At 42.9% G+C, this 20,015-nt stretch overlaps 1 protein-coding gene across 9 annotated transcripts in view; it reads left to right on the forward strand.

Moving 5' to 3' along the window:
- Positions 1-1,327: 1,327 nt before the first annotated feature.
- LOC109874045 (guanine nucleotide exchange factor VAV2) overlaps positions 1,328-20,015 on the forward strand; it is a 239,969-nt gene continuing 221,281 nt past the window's right edge. For 5 of the 9 annotated variants that reach the window (XM_031808818.1, XM_031808812.1, XM_031808819.1 and 2 more), the window contains exon 1: positions 1,329-2,550. In XM_031808818.1, the coding sequence (XP_031664678.1) occupies positions 2,347-2,550 (204 nt within the window). In that variant the 5' untranslated portion in view covers positions 1,329-2,346. Of the gene's footprint in view, positions 2,551-20,015 lie in introns of all 9 variants that reach the window. The other 4 variants (XM_031808813.1, XM_031808817.1, XM_031808815.1 and 1 more) reach the window with 3 other exon arrangements.

The raw sequence follows: 20,015 nt of genomic DNA on the forward strand, positions 1-20,015 counted from the left end.
GCCACGTATTCATGGGTGAACAGGGAGTAGAGGAGGGGGCTGAGCACCTACCCTTGTGGGAGCCCTATGTTGAGGATTGTTGTATTTATTTAACCAGGCAAGTCAGTTAAAAGAACAAATTCTTATTTACAATTACAGCCTACCCTGGCCAAACCTTAACGACACTGGACCAATTGTGCACCACCCAATGGGACTCCTGATCACAGCCAGTTGGGATACAGCGTGGAATCAAACCAGGATCTGTAGTGACACCTCTAGCACTGAGATGCAGTGCCTTTGACCACTGCGCCACTCAGGAGCACAAGTAGGTTGAGTCAACGTTTTTTCACAAATACGCACACACACATTCACAAATCAGAACCATTGACAGCCACATCATATTCAGCTTACGTTGATTGGACTAAATTGTTTTTGGTATCTTTTAGTTGTCACTGTTTAGACTAAGCATAGGTGATTTGATGATGTTGAAATGGTGCTGGACTAGTGGTGCTGGAATAGTGGTGCTGGATTGTGGGGCTGGAATAGTGGTGCTGGAATAGTGGTGCTGGAATAGTGGGGGTAGCTCCTGTTTAACTTTGCGACTTGCAGTAAATCTCTGTGGTTCTAAATCAATAGTTGTTTAGCAGTCTGAAAATGTCGGAAACATGAACTTTCTTGAACATGCTGTAGGCCATGTAAGTGTTTGTTACATAAAATATGCTTTGTGGCCTTCACTGGACACAGGTTGCTCTCTGCTTTTGTGATGAAACAAAGGTGTGGTTAAATGTATTCTGCCGCTGTGTCTTCTTATTGTCTCGGCCTTAGGCCTATATCATGGTCACAAGGCATATGAACTAACAGGTTTAGAGAGCAAACAACACATTTATCACAACACATATGTTTTTACTTTTTTCTGGCTTGGTATCCCCATGATTTTGCCCACAAACCGCTACTGCCCCTAATCCTTACATTAACCCCTTAACCTAACTCCTAAACTTAACCCTAAACTTAACCCTGACCCCTTGCCACCTAGCTAACAACAAATTGGAACTTGTAACATATCATACATTTAGCAAATTTGTAACTTATTGTAGGTTTAGCAATTTTGTAACATATCATACAATTGTAATTCGTAACATATCTTGCTGAATGTAGTCTCAAATTTACATACAGAATCATTCAAAATGCTTTGAGACCAGGTTGGGTTGCTAGATGTTTGCAGTATATGCCCACCCATCCACCCGACCAACCACCCTACAAATGTAACATATCCCACTAATTTGAGTGTCCCAGATTTACGTTTACTATGTTACTTGAAGTCTGTGAGACCAGGCTGGCAAAACATCACAATTCGTACGAAAAAGAGGAGGGAGAAGACAAGGAAGAAACAAGAAACAACATAGAAACGATTTATTGGATCATTTCTAAACGTTTCTTTGTGGGTGTTTGGCATTCCAAGAATGACGAGAACGACGTGATTTTTTTCCTATACATGTTTCTGTTGGAGTTAGTGAAATCTGTTTTCGAGTGCATTGTGGATAGGCTGGATGTTGAGTGGGGCGTCGTAAGAAGGGACATTTGATTTACCATCGTGTTTTACATTGATATGAAATTGTTATATATCAGAGCAGCATAGGACAGTGTATAGAGAAGCTCTGAACAACTAGAAACTCTGGGTTGCTACGCAAAACAACGGAATGTCGCTCTGTAAGCAGTGTCAGAACTGAAAAGATTCCCATAGCTGTGCAAAGTATTTTTTCCGGAGACATCGGTTTTGGACAGCATGCTTGCACAATAGGTTCAAAAGTGAAATTTCGTAGGCTTTAATACACAAGAAAAGAAGAGATTGGGGCACATATTATTATTATACTGTTCAACACCGTTTGGATATGCAAAACCAACTTTGAGAATGAAGAAAAGGAAATGTGTGTTCCCGGTAGTTCACATTGGTCTGTCTGTTTAGAAGGGAATTTACGCATTACATCAACTTTATTCCATTTTTTTGTCGTCAATTTATACATGTTTTTGGTCAGAAACTCACGTCACTTATCCAAAAGACTGAGCTGGACATATTCTGACTATTCTGCACTGAACATAGTCTATTTGAACAGAGCTGAACAAATTGTGAGCTGGAGCAAATAATAGAAACTCAATCGGAAAACTAAAGTGGAACATTATTTTACCGTATTTATAAAGTTATCAGTTTCACTATTACGTGGAGAAAAAATACAACTAATAACATTTTCATTAAGATTTGGATTTCAACACTGGTGGAAGTATTGCTTCCATTGCGCGCTGGAAGCAGCTGAATTTTGCACACTGAGGCGGCTGTCGAATTTGGTTGTGGAACTCTCCCCCCAAGCTGACATGGAGGAGTGGAGGCAATGCGGGCGGTGGTTGATAGACTGCAAGGTTTTGCCCCCAAACCACCGGGTCGTGTGGCCTTCTGCAGCTGTGTTCGACTTGGCACAGGCGCTACGAGACGGAGTGCTCTTGTGCCAGATGTTGCACAACCTGTCACCGGGGTCTGTGGACCTAAAGGAGATCAACTTCAGACCCCAGATGTCCCAGGTATGTCAAGGTCGCGCGGTTTACCGAACGGGCACGCAGGGCACGTGCCCCATGGCCTCCATGGAGGTTGCCCTCCAGATAGCAAAGTGTGTAGAAGGCAGGAAATTAGCTTTAAAACTGCAACGTTTTCGTTCAGCCTCATGACAAAATGTGAACAAAAGCACAAGATGAGCTACAAAACAGTCAAAAAAAATCGGTTCTGTGGGAAAAAAAAGTGTAGAATAGCAGGAAATTAGCTTTAAAACAGCAATATTTCTCTTAGCCTCATGAAAACGTGTAGCATAGCATTATACAACTGCATAGGTCAGTGCCCCAGGGATCAATTAGCTATATACACAGCACTAAGACCTATGTCACTGGCATATCACTGTCATTATTGGTAAATGGTTAACCTGCCTTCCATGCAACTGGTTTTGAAACATTCTTCGCATGCATACATAGTTATTCAGAGTGCAATTTGCTCAGTGTTCACATTCAATAATCATGCAACAGTTCTACAGTCCACAGCACAACTGTACAGAAGGAAGTGTTGTACAGTTTTCCACAGTCCACAGCACAACTGTACAGGAGGAAGTGTTGTACAGTTTTGCCCAAATGTGTACTTTCTTGCAATCAATGCGTGTTACTGTTGAGCACTACTGATAGTTCCAGATGTCCTCCACAACCCACAGGGGCCATAATATTGCATTGCATGATGTGTAATTGACTTAAATCATTCTAACATATGCTACAATTAGAAACATTTAATAATTGCCATGCGAGTGAAAGGTGTGTCTGCAGTGCAGCAGCAGCTTTTTATAGTTCAGTGGAACATATACTAAGGCTTGGTTAGCACATGGTCTCGATAGGCCCGTGGTAATACTGAAGAGGGTATGTGGTCAGATAAACCAAACTATTTGAGAAGTTTTCCTTTATTCTGTGACTCAGGTGCAAAGTGAAATAGACTGGTAGGAGAGTGTTGAGGCAGGTTGGTTGGTTTGAAGTTGAGGGGAAACTAGCCACTGGGCACAGACCTCAGTTCAGCGTCTAGTTTTGATTTACATTTTGGTTGTTGCCAACCATGTTGAATTCAATTGTTTGGTTGAAATGACATGGAAACCACGTTGTTTCAACCCGTTTTTGCCCAGTGGTTGGGGCATATGGCTTTGTGTCAACACAGTTGAGTGGGCAGAAAGCTCAAGTCAGTTTTGGAATGTGGCTTGCTGCTTAGTTGAGTACTAACCTCAGCATATTAAGCAACTTTTTCATAACACGGGCCCCCCTCACTTCCATGTGATAATGTGTCTGTGTGTGGTGTGCCTCACATCCTCAGAGCTGGTGTCACCCCATATTGTCATCACAGTTCATCCTGGTCCCCCATTCCAAAATGAGGGCGTGCTTAACCACGGCCTTCTGAGGTTTACATAAATGGCTCAGCGGACAGAAACTGGGTTGTGGCATAGATCTATTTTAACTGTGATTCATCTTGATGCCTGTCCTAAAAAAAGACTACTGAACAACTGCCATTCGGTTATGGTGAGAGGTCAGTAAAATGGCCACAGTAAATGGATGATGGGTTCCTATCTGTTGATATTCATTCACTGAAGGAGGTGGGGTTGAATGGATTTCTTCCCAATCAACTCCATTTTGTTTGAAAAGTGTTTGCCGTTCTCACACCTTTGGCTTGTTTACAACGTTTATTGTTGCATGCGGCACATGTCTTACCTCATTGTGGTGTCAAGACACCTCAAAAGTGCCATAAAAACGGTTTATGATGGATGGAAATGATACTCTTATTGACATGTTTGGCACACTATGTGGGACCTCTTTGACTCTCTGTGTGTGTGTGTGTGTGTTTGTGTGTGATAGCCTAGTCAACCATGTGCTTCTATAGCTAGTGGGTTTCATGATTACAAGGGCTGCATGACACACTTTGATCCTCCCACCAATCCCATGCCACAGCCCAAGTGTGAGGCTGCAGTGAGAGTGGGTGGGAGGGGGGCTCCTCTGTGACAAATTAGGTTAAACAAAATCCTGGCATCAGAACAGGGGGTTGTGATTTATGACATGGAAAAGGTCAGTGTGTGTGCTGTGTGCTCTAATGTAAAGGACACACTAATTCACTGCCGAATGAAGGGGAGGTGAAGGGAGGCCATTATATTTCTGGGCTCTTGACGAAAGATTGATTACTCAACCACTCCAAGTGGTACATGAGTCTGTCTCTGAACATGACTGTTAGAAATCATCAAAATAAATAAGTGAACCTATTTTCTGTTATGGTGACGAAAATGTAGAGGCAAAGTGATGACAGGGGTGGTCGTGTGTGAGCCTCCTATTATGCCCTATGGAAATCTGTTACACTTGTGGAAGATTAACATTTGTACCAATGGTACCAACTGAATAATGCAACGAGTTTGTCATTGTCTGTTTAAACTGTTTGCTAAACCCACAGCCATACTACTCTCATTATCAGGCTTGTCTTGTAACACACACGAAACACTCTCTTTATTTACCCTTGTCCAGTGGTTATACATTCTGTATTTGTGATTTACCCATTCAATGCATACACTTCTGCCCGCTTTGTGCTCTATTGATTCATACCACTTTGATTCATACGCTCTATTGATTCATACCAAGTCAAGGAATATCAATTCTTGTGTTTCACTGACCTTGGTTTGAATCTCAACAGATGAGGCTGCCCTTTTAGAATACTTGTTCTTTTAAGCTACAGTAGGCCTATTCTAAAATCTTTTAAACACACACTCCAGGTTGCCATGTAAAATACCTTCTGAGCATTGTGTGTTTGGTGGTGGAGCTGAGATCATGGCAAAGCTTTGTGTATCCTGAATACCTCGCTGTAGGCTCTGTCTGAAGAGAGAGCCTTCTGTGTATTGTTGTGCCAACGTTTTCTTTTTCCTTTTGTCAACTGGTATTGAGGCAGCTTCGAAATGCCTTTGTGATGACTCAGGCGAATGTGTGTTGTACCTGTTTAGACTACATTGCCACTGGCATAGCCCTGGGGATGTGTCTCTGCTTTCCTCTCAGAACAGCGGGGGTGTCTCTCCATACTCCACAGGGCTTTAGAGAACACACTGAGGCTACCACTTCCACTCACATAAATTGAGTTTATTTCTCCCAGTTTAAATACAACAGCAGTGGAGGATGGTGTAAACATCGCTATCCACCATTATTTGTCTGGTCTTTGGTCATTAGATTAGATACATTCCTCTTTTGTGTATCTACCACTGTTTAAACTAGACTGCATGGTGTATATGGGATATTTACATATCTTCTCTAGGTAGCGCTGTCAACCACTCATTCTAGTCTTTCCTCATGATTTCCCTGTACACAAACATTAATGTACACAAAATGATGTTACCTCCAAAGCTTTGTCCCTGCAGTCTTTGAAATCCCTGCTTGGGAATTGTTGTGATGGCTGGGATCAAAGGTAAGGATGTGAACTGGAACATAACATGGATAATTCCAGCCCACCTACCAATTCCAACCTCCCAGCAGCCCTAATGTCTGCTTCCCTTGGGACAACTCCGGTGTGGGGGATGGTGGTTAAACCTCCTTCCCTCTGGGGTAATTTAATCTGTGCGTTTGGTCCACTGTTGCCCCCATGACCCCTCGGCAGCCGGATGCAGGTAATACCACTAATGGACCTCGTTGTGAACACTTCCTGGGTCGCACAGCTGTGACTCCACCAGCGAAAGTTAATGGGATTGAAAAGGAGGGAATAGGGGTAGGCTTTATTCTGAGGTTATGACTTGTTCTTTTCAGTCAATGCACGAGTCAGGACAAAAAAACTCAGCTGATGGAAAGTGTTAATTCGCTACAGGCCAGACCAGGCCAGACTATGGCCTTCAGTCACAGTTGTGCACAATGCTAAAGTCCTGCATTGAGGCTGCTGGCGCTGGAACATTAATCCGTTCCCTCATTCTTCTCTGCACATTCCTGAGGGACTGCTGTGGTGGTAGTCTGAAAACATGAGCTCACTGGAAATGTGGGGAACTCCACGGAACAGAGCAAGGCTGTCAAAGTGACAAGGAGGGAGGAAAAAAGCAGGTGATGTCATGTCAAGTCTCCATACTGTGTTTCTGTTACTTGAATAAAGAGCACGTCATTCTCCAGATAAAGCTTTTCTCCATATTGTCAACCATCTCGACATGGAGAAGCTGATTCATGTAAAGGATCCATGCTTTGTTTCTGCTTCTTGGAATAAGAAAGTGTCATTCACAAAGCAGAGCTTTTCTCAATTTTGTCAGGAAAAAAAAACAAACACCCAGAACAAGTCCAAGGCTCCAACAAAACTTAACATGGAGAGAAATTATTCACTGTGACGCTGCAGAGGACCATCTGACCCGTATCACTAGTGACATGACATCCTACTAAACGCTATACCAGAAAGAGAGCGAGAGAGAGCTGAGGGAGACATACACATGCTTATGGCGAGCATATGGTTTCTAAAGGGATCCATCTGCAGGGTGCTTGTTGTGGGTGATTAGCATGGACGTGCTGGGAGATGAAGCCTGACTGTTTTTTAAGCATGCTCTGTTGGGCAACAGAGAGAGAGATGGGTGGATGGATTGCTGGAGAGAGGGAGAGTAGGGTACAGAGCCGTCTGTGTGGCGGGACAAAACAGATGGCTCAGAGTACCCTCGCCTAAAAGTTCTCTCTCTTCTTTAATGACACTTTTTCTGATTATGTGTCTTGGACTGACTGACAGGATTCATTGTTGTCAACATTGACAGATATTACTCACTCATTGTTGAGCTGTTGTTGATCCAGTATTGTTGCCTGCTGGAGTCATGTTTGTTTGTGGCAGTAGATTGATTCTGGCTGCATCATTCGGTGGTGGAGGAGTCTGATAAGGATCTGGATAGTGCTGCAGGGAGAGAAACAGAAGTTCCCTATCTCTTTCTAAACACCTCCTCCTACTCTCTTGGGGAGAGATAAGCCGCTTCATATTTTCTCTATCTCCATGCCCAAGGAAAGTATATGATTCACTCCCATGATGCACTGCCTAGTGGTGACTTACTGTAGACTCTATAGACGTGTCTCCGTGTTGCAGGGCCCATGGATTTTTCATCCGTACCATAACATGCTACAAAAGCGGAAATATCTCTTGTAGAGGTCGACCGATTATGATTTTTCAACGCCGATACCGATTATTGGAGGACCAAAAAAAAGCCGATAACTTTTAATCTGCCGATTTTTGTTTTAATTTATTTGTAATAATGACAATTACAACAATACTGAATGAACACTTATTTGAACTTAATATAATACATCAATAAAAATCAATTTAGCCTCAAATAAATAATGAAACGTGTCCAATTTGGTTTAAATAATGCAAAAACAAAGTGTTGGAGAAGAAAGTAAAACTGCAATATGTGCCATGTAAAAAAGCTAACGTTTACGTTCCATGCTCAGAACATGAGAACATATGAAAGTTGGTGGTTCCTTTTAACATTTAGTATTGCCAGTGTAACAGTATAGCTTCCGTCCCTCTCCTCGCCCCTACCTGGGCTCGAACCAGGAACACATCGACAACAGCCACCCTCGAAGCAGTTTTACCCATGCAGAGCAAGGGGAACAACTACTCCAAGTCTCAGAGCGAGTGACGTTTGAAACGCTATTAGCACGCACCCCGCTAACTAGCTAGCCATTTCACATCGGTCACACTAGCCTAATCTCGAGAGTTGATAGGCTTGAAGTCATAAACAGCTCAATGCTTGAAGCACAGCGAAGAGCTGCTGGCAAAACGCACGAAAGTGCTGTTTGAATGAATGCTCACGAGCCTGCTGCTGCCTACCACTGCTCAGACTGCTCTATCAAATATCAAATAATAGACTTAATTATAACATAATAACACGCAGAAATACGAGCCTTAGGTCATTAATATGGTCAAATCCGGAAACTATCATTTCGAAAACAAAATGTTTATTATTTCAGTGAAATACAGAACCGTTCGGTATTTTTTCTAACGGGTGGCATCCCTAAGTCTAAATATTCCTGTTACATTGCACAACCTTCAATGTTATGTCATAATTACGTAAAATTCGGTGAAATTAGTTCACAATGAGCCAGGTGGCCCAAACTGTTGCATATACCCTGACTCTGCGTGCAATGAACGCAAGAGAAGTGACACAATTTTGCCTGGTTAATATTGCCTGCTAACCTGCTAACCTTTAGCTAAATAAAAATAAATAAAAAGAATCTGCCAAATCAGTGTCCAAAAATACCTCGCTCAATATATTGTTATGAAAACTTGAAATCGGCCCTAATTAAATCGGCCATTCCGATTTAATCGGTCGACCTCTAATCTCTTGGCTGACTATTGATCACATCACATAATTGGCTGTACAATAGGATGGGCACAGAGGTAGCTTTACCACATTAGACACAGTCCCATAAAAAGCCATTGGGTATTGATCTGCTACACGGCTGACTCTCTTGTTAATCATCCAAACAAAGCGGAACAGCGTGTTGAGGACAGCACTAGAGCAGAAGGAAGGGATCATTTCCTCTCCCCCATATTTAGTCTATTTGTGTGCCGCCATCCCACCAATGGTTTTGTGGTTATCCTTCTTGAAATGGTCTCAAAATAAACCATGACTTTTTCAATATGATCCAAGTGTGTGGCAAAACGAGTCAATATTTTACTAGCCTACTATTATAGTACATTATATCAAAACATGAAATTCCATTCAGTGAATGTCTGTCTTATATTTTATTTTATATATATAACTCTTACTGTCTTTATCTATGACTTAATTTCATACTAAAGAGCCAGACTGTAGAGTAGGCCGTTTTCCCACTGAATTCTGGAGCTCTGCCTTTGTCAGTTGCCCCTCACTATAGTGTTAATGTCGATTATGGAAATGGCTTCTGATTTCCTCTGTCCATTCCACATGCGTATCCGTCATATTTCTGACACCTAGGCAAATCCCCCAAAGGCCGTGTTTCGAGTCGGAACAAGCAGATGCAAAGCATCATCCTGGAGGGTGCAGAGCGAACACTGGCCCTGCCAATCCACTGGAGGTTACAGGAAGCCTACTGCTGGAGACACTTTGAATAAAGTTGTGCAAGGTTAGTGAAGAGATCAGCTCATTTGACTGTTTTCAGATAGCTGAGAAGTCATTTGATATAGTTAATATACCTTTTCAATGATAAGTGAAGCGTAGCTGTTATTTGCCAGGACTTTGTCAATTTACCAAAGTGTGGATGATGAAGTTAGTCCGAGTTCTGTGAAAGGTCAAATCTCCTGTGGGTCATTCCAATCCTCTGTTATGGATGAAGTAATCTGTTGAGATGATTGCCCATTGCATTGGATAGCAATATCACTTTCGTTGTGGTTTAGTTGCTGTTTGTTCACCATTCATCAAGTAGCCTCGCTCTGTGTGCACTCATAACCGATCAGTGAGAAAAGGAAGGAATCCGTTGTCTCAGAGAGTAGGCCTATTGACTAAAGCCTTGTTTTCTGTTACAAAGACAGGTTGTTCTGTCCATCCTTGATTGATGATATCTGTAAAACCAATTTCTCAGGAGTGGGCCCGGGCAATGTAACAGCAGGTAAAGCTTGTGCAATCCCATTTCCCATTTAAAAAGGTGAAGAAAAAGATAAATCTGCCACCAGTTTGGCGTTAGCATAATGAAAGCGATGGAGTGTGAAGGGAGGAGAACTAAACAATTTAGAATTAATGCTGGAAGTGCCTGCCTGGGAAAACAAAGGCAGAAGAACCATGAGGGAGAAAAGAGAGGTGGAGGGAGGCTGATTGAGAGGAAGTTTTAGTGGCTTTCTTCGGTGAAATCGAGCATGTCCCTCCGTTTGACCTTCAGCGATCATCTGGCCTTCCACATGTACTTTCCCTCCATTAGCAGATAAAAAGATTTACCTTAACTACACCAGCCCCGTTCCACAACTTAGATTTACAGACACCATGGTGGCCTCTTGGGACAAGAAAGTTTGACTCAATTTGCCGAGATTCCCTATGACTATAAGGCAGTCTTTTTTACTTTACAACACAGATTGACTTTGACTGACATTTAGCCACAGTGCATTACTTGCATGATGCAACTATTTTAATGTCTACTGAGCTGTGGGAATTTGTAATCATAGATATGATTTGACCTATAAATATTCTGATATTTCTATGCTTTTAATTTCAAAGTTGTAGCCCTTAGCCAAGTCTCTGTTTCGGTTGTCGGCTTCGTCTTGTCTGTCATATTCTGATCACAGTCCCTTTGTGGTGCATTCGTATGGTGTTTTCCTCAGTCATTTTTCAGTGTTTTCCTTTGCAAAAGAGGTCCTTTGCATCCCACTTCCTGCTCAGTACTGAGGGAGAGTTGTGTAATCCCCTCCCCCTCTGCTTCTCTGCGCTGAGCCAGACAACAAGAAACATCTGGACAGAGAACAGAGAGTTTAGAACGCACCCATCCCCACCTTCGTGGAGCTCAACAATGCACCGGTTCAACAATGCACTGCTTGGACTGTGGACACCCCCTGCCTCTCCAGCCAAACCCTCTGTACACTGCATTCTTAGCTTGACTCTGCTAGTTTTGTTGAAGCGTATATGTGAAAGGGGAAACCTTTTGTCAGTGTTTGCTGTGTGTACTTGTTATGAGTTGTATGTATCTGTGTTTCGGACATGCTATTATTTTGTTCTCCCATATGCATCAGTGTGAATGTTGTTGACTCAGGCTATGTGAGCAGGATGTTTTCTGGCAGGCTCACAATCAGTCTTTTGGATTGTAGTCTCAGTGACAAGTGAGTCTAACAACAACGGAGTCTCGAGAATATTTACAAACCCCTTTCCATTGTCCTGGTGGATACGTGCAATTAGTTCCGTGTTCTTGTGTTCCTGGTGTCTCCCCTTCAAGCAGTTAAGTGAGTGGGCAGATGCCATCATCTCCAGTGCAATTAATCCAACCACCAACATGCACTGCCAAGGACCATAGCAGTAGGAGGATCTGTTTAACAGAAACAAAAGCTCCTGTCAGTTTAGGGAGTGGTTGACCAGCTCCCTGTTTTAGATCCTGCAAGGCCACACAGTGCTCCTGTTGAGAAGGAACAAGGAGCTCTGCGTTTCAGAGAAGAGGTCCCAATACTGTTGTTACGTAACCATTTTTTACAATGGTGAGCACAGCACACGTGGGTATGCAGGTACACCAGTTCCAGCCAAAATTAGAACCATGTGAAACTGAGAGGGGTACAGTACAATACTTCTGCTTTTACAAGATTTTTTTAATACGTATTCACTCAGCCATGTCTCTTTCCACCATGCTGAAATATTTTCCTTTTTTTGTTGTGCTGAGCTCATGTTGCAGAGGTTTTTCTCAGGGCAGGTGCTCGTTGGAAGCTCTTGTGAAGTATTAGGAAACTGCAGTCGAGTGCAGCAGATCATTTTCCGCCCAGCAGTCATACCGCAAATTATTGAACGTGTTCTCTTATTCGCAAGAGAGTAGTCTTTAGGGATGCGGTTAGACTCACAGTTTTGGCCATTGTGTTGAGAGAACAAAGCCATTTTAGTTCCTGCATTTAAATCTGCCTCAGGACAGCACAACGGAACAGAAGAGTCACTCTTGTATTTCTTTCTCCCATAGCCAGGTCCTCTGTGACACATTGCTCAGTATGTAATCTTTTCTCGACAGAAAACATTTTCTTGTTAAGATGATTTATTTCCTCAGGATTCTGCTGTCCTCCAAGTTACTGTAATGTTTATTCTTCTCCTTGTAAGACACACTTCGGTTCTATCTCACTGGGTTCATCTTTTTGAGGTATGTTGTCAAATGTTTGTGTTTTCCCTGTAAGCCTGTAAGTCTGTAGACAGATGACTACCACACAGACCACAGATGACTAAACGTAGCAGAACGGTGTCATGTGTTTCACTGGTGGTCTAATGGGTGGCTTGTCCTTTCAATAAACTTGTTTTACAAGGTCGGAAGAAAGTGTGTGTGTGTGGTGGTGGTGGTGGTGGTGGTGGTGGGTAAACTTAGTGTGATGTTCACATGAAGGGTTTGAATCCAAAATGCAATAAACAACAATTGTTAACATTTGCATTTTTTCATCTGAAATAAATGCTAATGGATCCTTTTCTATGTGTGTGAATTGTGTGTGTTCTCATACTTTTGAAACATTTACTATAGGTGTGCTTTAGAATGTGTTATTTTTGCTAAATGAGATATACTTTGTTTCATACCAATATGTGTTATATCCAGAGCCATGTGTTTAGAGAGTTGGGACATGAGGTTTATGAAGCATGGTGGTGGCAGCATCATGCTGTGGGGTTGTTTTTCAGCGGCAGGGACTGGGAGACTAGTCAGGATCGAGGAAAAGTTTAACAGAGCAAAGTACAGAGAGACCCTTGAAGAAAACCTGCTCAGGACCTCAGACTGGGGCCAACAGGACAATGAGCCTAAGCACACAGCCAAGACAACACAGGAGTGGCTTCAGGACAAGTCTTTGAATGTCCTTGAGTGGCCCAGCCAGAGTCCGGACTTGAAAACGGTTGAACATATCTGGAGAGACGTGAAAATAGCTGTGTAGCGACGCTCCCCATCCAACCTGACAGAGCTTGAGTTGATCTGCAGAGAAGAATGGGAGAAACTTCCCAAATACAGGTGTGCCAAGCTTGTAGCATCATACCCAAGAGGACTCAAGGCTGTAATCGCAAAGATGTATAAAAAACGTTTTTTGCTTTGTCATTATGGGATGTTGTGTGTAGATTGATGAGGGGAAAAAACTATGTAATTTTTTTTAGAATAAGGCTGTAACGTTACAAAATATGGAAAAGGTCAAGGGGTCTTTTCCGAATGCACTGTATGACACTGTGCTTCTGTGGCTATATGCACCATGTCACTGCTCAGACCGCTCATATTCCAGTGCCTTTATTTAAAAGTTAATACATATATCTCAGTCTCATGGAAAAATGTATAGAATAGCATGAAATTAGGTTTAATACTGCACATTTTTCTCTTTGCTCCATGGCAAAATGTGCAGAATTGCTGGAATTGACCCATTATTAAATGTTTTGGGCCCACCCAAATTTCTGCAGGCCCACCCACCAACAAATGTCTGGCTACGCTACTTCAATGTCCTTATTATTCATTAAATCCTTCCCTATCATGTATATAATCAAACAAAATAAGCTTTCCTTGGTTCATCCTATTAAAACCTGTAAAACACATTTTTCCAAAAGTTGCTTAAATGTCCAAAAAGAAAACACACGTTGTATATACACTGTTCACCCTCTGCATACATTAAACCGGCTATGTGATATTTGCACAATATAGTTGAAACAAATGGATTATTTTAATATTTATTTAGTTATGAATCACAATTTTATTACATGTAACTGTCTAAAACCCAATTAGTTTTCTATTGGAGCTCTGTTTGGAGTGATTTATATAGCATTTTGCCACAAAATCTCATTATTTGTCTCTAAAATAAAATGACCTTGCAATATATTTCAAACAAAATCATGGCTGTTTTTTTCACTAGCCCATATCATGGTAAGATGAACAAATATTAGCTCTATCTCTTTCACATCATGCGTTTTTTATTAATGTCAATTAACCAACAGTTCTTAAAATGGAGCTATCCCATTTTGGATTGAAACTCGTCATATACACATCTTAATTCACACTCACCTTTTGTTTGGATGTGTGTGTGTGAGAGGAAGAGAGAGACCCCTTCCTCCAACCTCCACTCTGGCTCCCTTACCCCGCACTACTGCTCTCTTATTCCACAATCCTGCGGCCCGTCTCTTCTTCTGTATTGGTTGACCTTGAGTGTGGAGTATACTGGGGGAGTCTGGGATAGCGTTTGCCCTGACCGCCACCTCCAGACGGCGTCCTGAGATGATGAACTGCGTGGTCTGGACACATTAATGTTCTCACCATACACTTCATCTCTCTCTGAGACCTCACCAAGACCCTCAACAGCACATCCGTACAGAGAGAAAGACAAAACGGAGGGGGTGAATGAGGACTTGAAGGGAATGGAAAAGCATGAGTGAAATGGTGTTTCTTGGAACGGATATTGTAAGATGGAGAAAGATGGAAGGGGTTGTGAGAGAAAGTGGCTGGGAGTATGTACCTAGTTTAAGATCACTTTATTGGTCAATTGCACACAAGGTCCAACTGAAATTTGACTTCTGCTTTTAACCCTACCCCTCTGAAAGACGAACATACATATACATACACATACATATGGGGATTAAGTGTCTTACTCAAGGGCACAACGACAGGCATCTAGGATTTGCTGGCTTGCCTCTCTAACCAGTCGCTTCACTAACCACTAGGCTACTTGCCACCCCTCCTAATGCCTCCTAAGGAAGTAGGAGCTTTGGACACATAGTGTGTGCATGTCAGATAAAGGCAGAGCTTTTGTGGAGTGAGCTGTGTGTGTTTGTTTGAGGTAGAACGAAAGAGGTAGTACACGAGGAAGGTTGAGGGAGAAAAAAGACGGATAGTGAGCGAGGCTTCGTTAATGGCAGTGTGCTCTATTGTCTGAAGCTTTTGGCTCATCACACATTCTCTCTCTGGCACATGTAAATGAGCAGTTGGCACTCCAATATTAATGTCACATTTGTTGCTCAGTAAGGCATCAGATGCATTGTGTGGCTGTTGGATATTTAATAGTGTTTGTTTAAATGCCAAGCACAAATGACATTAGGAGGTGTGACTATTGAAAACATTACGACATATACTACACAAAATGAGCTCAACTTTGACTCAGATGAATGGTCAGACCGGGCTGATGATGGCTGGCATGGGAACTGGCACCGATGGTATATTCTCCCTGCTGAAATGCCATTTGTGTCTAATCATTGAAGAAACCTTTTTAAAACCATCATTTACTGTACATTTGATTAAGGACCGAAATCCAGCTTAGCACCTTATGCTAAACAAACCCCTAACTCCGAATAGCCTAATGAAGTTTTGTGAAAATGAAATGAACACCCCTTGTGTTTAGGTTGTAGTGTAGCACTATTTTCTCTCGAACGGTCCACTTATTCTAACCTATTCTAAACAGCAAGAATCTGCCGTGTTAGTGAACATAATCATTCCACATTCCTCTGTAGCGTTGGCTTGTTCACTTGTGTATCGATGCATGTAGCATATGTGTTACAAAACATATTTGTATGTGTATGTATGTACGGTATGTTTTTATGCCTGTGTGTGTACGTGTTGCCTTCACATGGCAGCTGGTTGTCCTGGGGGGGTTTCTGAGGGGTGGGTGGGGGAAGACTAGTGCTGTTGTCACCCCACATCTCTGACACAACCGCAGGAGTTTGTGGTAGGCGGCAGGGGGACACCCCTTCCTTCGAGAAAGAGCTCCACCAAACCTGACAGCCAGATGTTAGAGGCCTTCGGCCTCTTGCACCCCTGTCTTTTCCGCTTCCGCAAAGATTCATTAAAACCTGCCTGGTTCTCATCATCGTGAACGTCTGAAACAAAGTGGCAGCATCTGCAGCACCTTAGTGGAAATTAAGGATGCCATTAAATACTTTCCTTCATTGTGAGGGCCCAGGAGGGTCTCGTTTTAGATTGATGTTCAAATCTAATTCATCAATTCAAATGTATTTGTCACATGTCAACTACAACAGGTGTTGACTTTAAAAGGCATACTTAAAGAGCCCATTCCCAACAGAATTAAAAAGTAAGAAAAATGTGCACACAAAAAAGGTCATTTTAACACAATACAATAACGAGGCTATATACAAGGAGTACCGGTACCAAGTCAATGTCCAGGGGTATGCGATAAACTCTCTTCAGGACCCTGTCCTTCAAAGATAATTCATAAAAATCCAAATAACTTCACAGATCTTCATTGTAAAGTGTTTAAACACAGTTTCCCATGCGTGTTCAATGAACCATAAACAATTAATGACCATGCACCTGTGGAATGGTCTAAACTACCAGCTTATAGACGGTCACAGTTATGAAAATATTAGGACACTAAAGAGGCCTTTCTACTGACCATTGAAAACACCAAAAGAAAGATGCCCAGGATCCCTGCTCATCTGCGTGAACGTGCCTTAGGCATGCTGCAAGGAGGCATGAGGATTGCAGATATGGCCAGGGCAATAAATTGCCATGTCCGTACTGTGAGACGCCTAAGACAGTGCTACAGGGAGACAGGATGGATAGCTGATCATCCTCGCAGTGACAGACCACGTTTAACAACACCTGCACAGGATCAGTACATCCGAACATCACACATGCGGGACAGGTACAGGATGGCAACAACAATCACCCGAGTTACACCAGGAACGCACATCCATCAGTGCTCAGACTGTCCACAATAGGCTGAGAGAGGCTGGACTGAGGGCTTGTAGGCCTGTTGTAAGGCAGGTCCTCACTAGACATCACTGGCAACAACGTCATCTATGGGCACAAACCCACAGTCGCTGGATCAGACACACTGATGAGTCGCGGTTGTCTCACCAGGGGTGATGGTCGGATTCGCGTCTATCGATGAAGGAATGAGTGTTACACCGAGGCCTGTACTCTGGAGCGGGACCGATTTGGAAGTGGAGGGTCCGTCATGGTCTGGGGCAGTGTGTCACAGCATCATCGGACTGAGCTTGTTGTCATTGCAGGCAGTCTCAACGTTGTGCGTTACAGGGAAGACATCCTTCTCCCTCATGTGGTACCCTTCTTGCAGGCTCCTCCTGACATGACCCTCCAGCATGACAATGCCACCAGCCATACTGCTCGTTCTGTGCGTGATTTCCTGCAAGACAGGAATGTTAGTGTTCTGCCATGGCCAGCGAAGAGCCCGGATCTCAATCCCATTGAGCACGTCTGGGACCTGTTGGATTGGAGGGTGAGGGCTGGGGCCATTCCCCCCAGAAATGTCCGGGAACTTGCATGTGCCTGGGTGGAAGAGTGGGGTAAAATCCCACAGCAAGAACTGGCAAATCTGGTGCAGTCCATGAAGAGGAAATGCACTGCAGTACTTAATGCAGCTGGTGGCCACACCAGATACTGACTGTTACTTTTGATTTTGACCCCCCCCCCCTTTTACAGGGACACATTCCATTTCTGTTAGTCACATGTCTGTGGAACTTGTTCAGTTTATGTCTCAGTTGTTGAGCCTTGTTATGGTCATACAAATATTTACACATGTTAAGTTTGATGAAAATAAACACAGTTGACAGTGAGAGGACTTTTCTTTTTTTGCTGATTTTAATTGAGGTAATATGTACCTGTAGGTAGGGGTAAAAATGACTAGGCAATCAGGATAGACAATAGACAGAGTAGCAGCAGTGTATGTTAAGAGTGTGAAGGTGTGTTTGTGTTTGTGGGTAGAGTCCTGTGAGTGTGCATAGAAGCAGTGCAAGAGAGTCAATGCAATTAGTCAGGGTAGCCATTTGAGTAACTGTTCAAAAAGTCTAAAGGCTTGGGGGTAGAAGCTGTTCAGGAGCCTTTTGGTCCCAGAGTTGACGCTCCACTACCGCTTTCCGTGCGGTAGTAGAGAGAACAGTCTATGACTTGGGTGACTGGAGTCTTTGACAATTGTTAGGTTCTCTGACACCACCTGGAATAGAGGTCCTGGATGGCAGGGAGCTCGGCCCCAGTGATGTACTGGGTGTGCCCACCACCCTCTGTAGCGCCTTGCAGTCGAATGCCAAGCAGTTGCCATACCAAGTGGTGATGAAGCCAGCCAAGATGCTCTCAATTATGAGGATCTGAGGGCCCATGCCAAATCTTTTCGGCTTCGTGAGGGGGAAGAGGCGTTGTTGTGCCGGCTTGACAACTTTGTTGGTGTATGTGGACCATGATAGGTCCTTAGATGATGTATACACCGAGGTACTTAAAGCTCTTGATCCGCTCAACTACAGCCTCGTTGATTTGAATGCGCTCTGTTTCCTGTAGTCCACAATCAGCTCCTTTGTTTTCCTGACGTTGCGGGAGAGGTTGTTGTCCTGGCACCACACTACCAGGTCTCTGACCTTCCGCCCTGTAGCATGTTTCATTGTCGTCGGTCAGTTGTTGCTTACCCTCACCACCTAGGGGCGGCCCGCCTGGAAGTGCAGGATCCAGTTGCAGAGGGAGGTATTTAATTCCAGGGTCCTTAGCTTTGTGATGAGCTTGGAGGGCATTTTGGTGTTATTTTTATTTAACTAGGCAAGTCAGTTAAGAACGCGTTCTTATTTTCAATGATGGCCTAGGAACGGTGGGTTAACTGCCTTGTTCAGGGGCAGAACGACAGATTTTTACCTTAAGTAACGTTAGTCCAACACTCTAACCACCTGCCTGTCATTGCACTCCACGAGGAGCCTACCTGTTACGCGAATGTCATAAGAAGCCAAGGTGAGTTGCTAGCTAGCATTAAACTTATCTTCTAAAAACAATCAATCAATCATAATCACTAGTTAACTACACATGGTTGATGATATTACTAGTTTATCTAGCGTGTCCTGCGTTGCATATAATCGATATAATCGATAATCGAATCGCATTCGCGGAAAAACGACTCGTTGCTCCAACGTGTACCTAACATCAATGCCATTCTTAAAATCAATACACAGAAGTATATATTTTTAAACCTGCATATTTAGCTAAAAGAAATCCAGTTTAGCGGGCAATATTAACCAGGTGAAATTGTGTCACTTCTCTTGCGTTCATTGCACGCAGAGTCAGGGTATATGCGATAATAATAAACGTTTTGTTTTCGAAATTATAGTTTCCGGATTCGAACATATTAATGACCAAAGGCTCGTATTTCTGTGTGTTATTATGTTATAATTAAGTCTATGATTTGATAGAGCAGTCTGACTGAGCGATGGTAGGCACCAGCAGGCTCGTAAGCATTCATTCAAACAGCACTTTTGTACGTTTTGCCAGCAGCTCTTCACAATGCTTCAAGCATTGAGCTGTTTATTACTTCAAGCCTATCGACTCCGGAGATTAGGCTGGTGTGGCCGATGTGAAATGGCTAGCTAGTTAGCGGGGAGCGCGCTAATAGCGTTTCAAATGTCACTCCCTCTGAGACTTGGAGTGGTTGTTCCCCTTGCTCTTCATCGGTAACGCTGCTTCGAGGGTGGCTGTTGTCGACATGTTCCTGGTTCGAGCCCAGGTAGCGGCAAGGAGAGGGATGGAAGCTATACTGTTACACTGGCAATACTAAAATGCCTATAAGAACATCCAATAGTCAAAGGTATATGGAATACAAATGGTATAGAGAGAAATAGTCCTATATATACTATATTAACTACAACCTAAAACCTCTTACCTTGGAATATTGAAGGTACATGTTAAAAGGAACCACCAGCTTTCATATGATCTCATGTTCTGAGCATGGAACGTAAACGTTAGCTTTTTTACATGGCACATATTGCACTTTTACTTTCTTCTCCGACACTTTGTTTTTGCATTATTTAAACCAAATTGAACATGTTTTATTTGAGGCTAAATTGATTTTTATTTATGTATTATATTAAGTTAAAATAAGTGTTCATTCAATACTG

The sequence above is a fragment of the Oncorhynchus kisutch genome, linkage group LG29, assembly GCF_002021735.2.
Source record: "Oncorhynchus kisutch isolate 150728-3 linkage group LG29, Okis_V2, whole genome shotgun sequence".
In the NCBI taxonomy this organism is placed as follows: domain Eukaryota; kingdom Metazoa; phylum Chordata; class Actinopteri; order Salmoniformes; family Salmonidae; genus Oncorhynchus; species Oncorhynchus kisutch.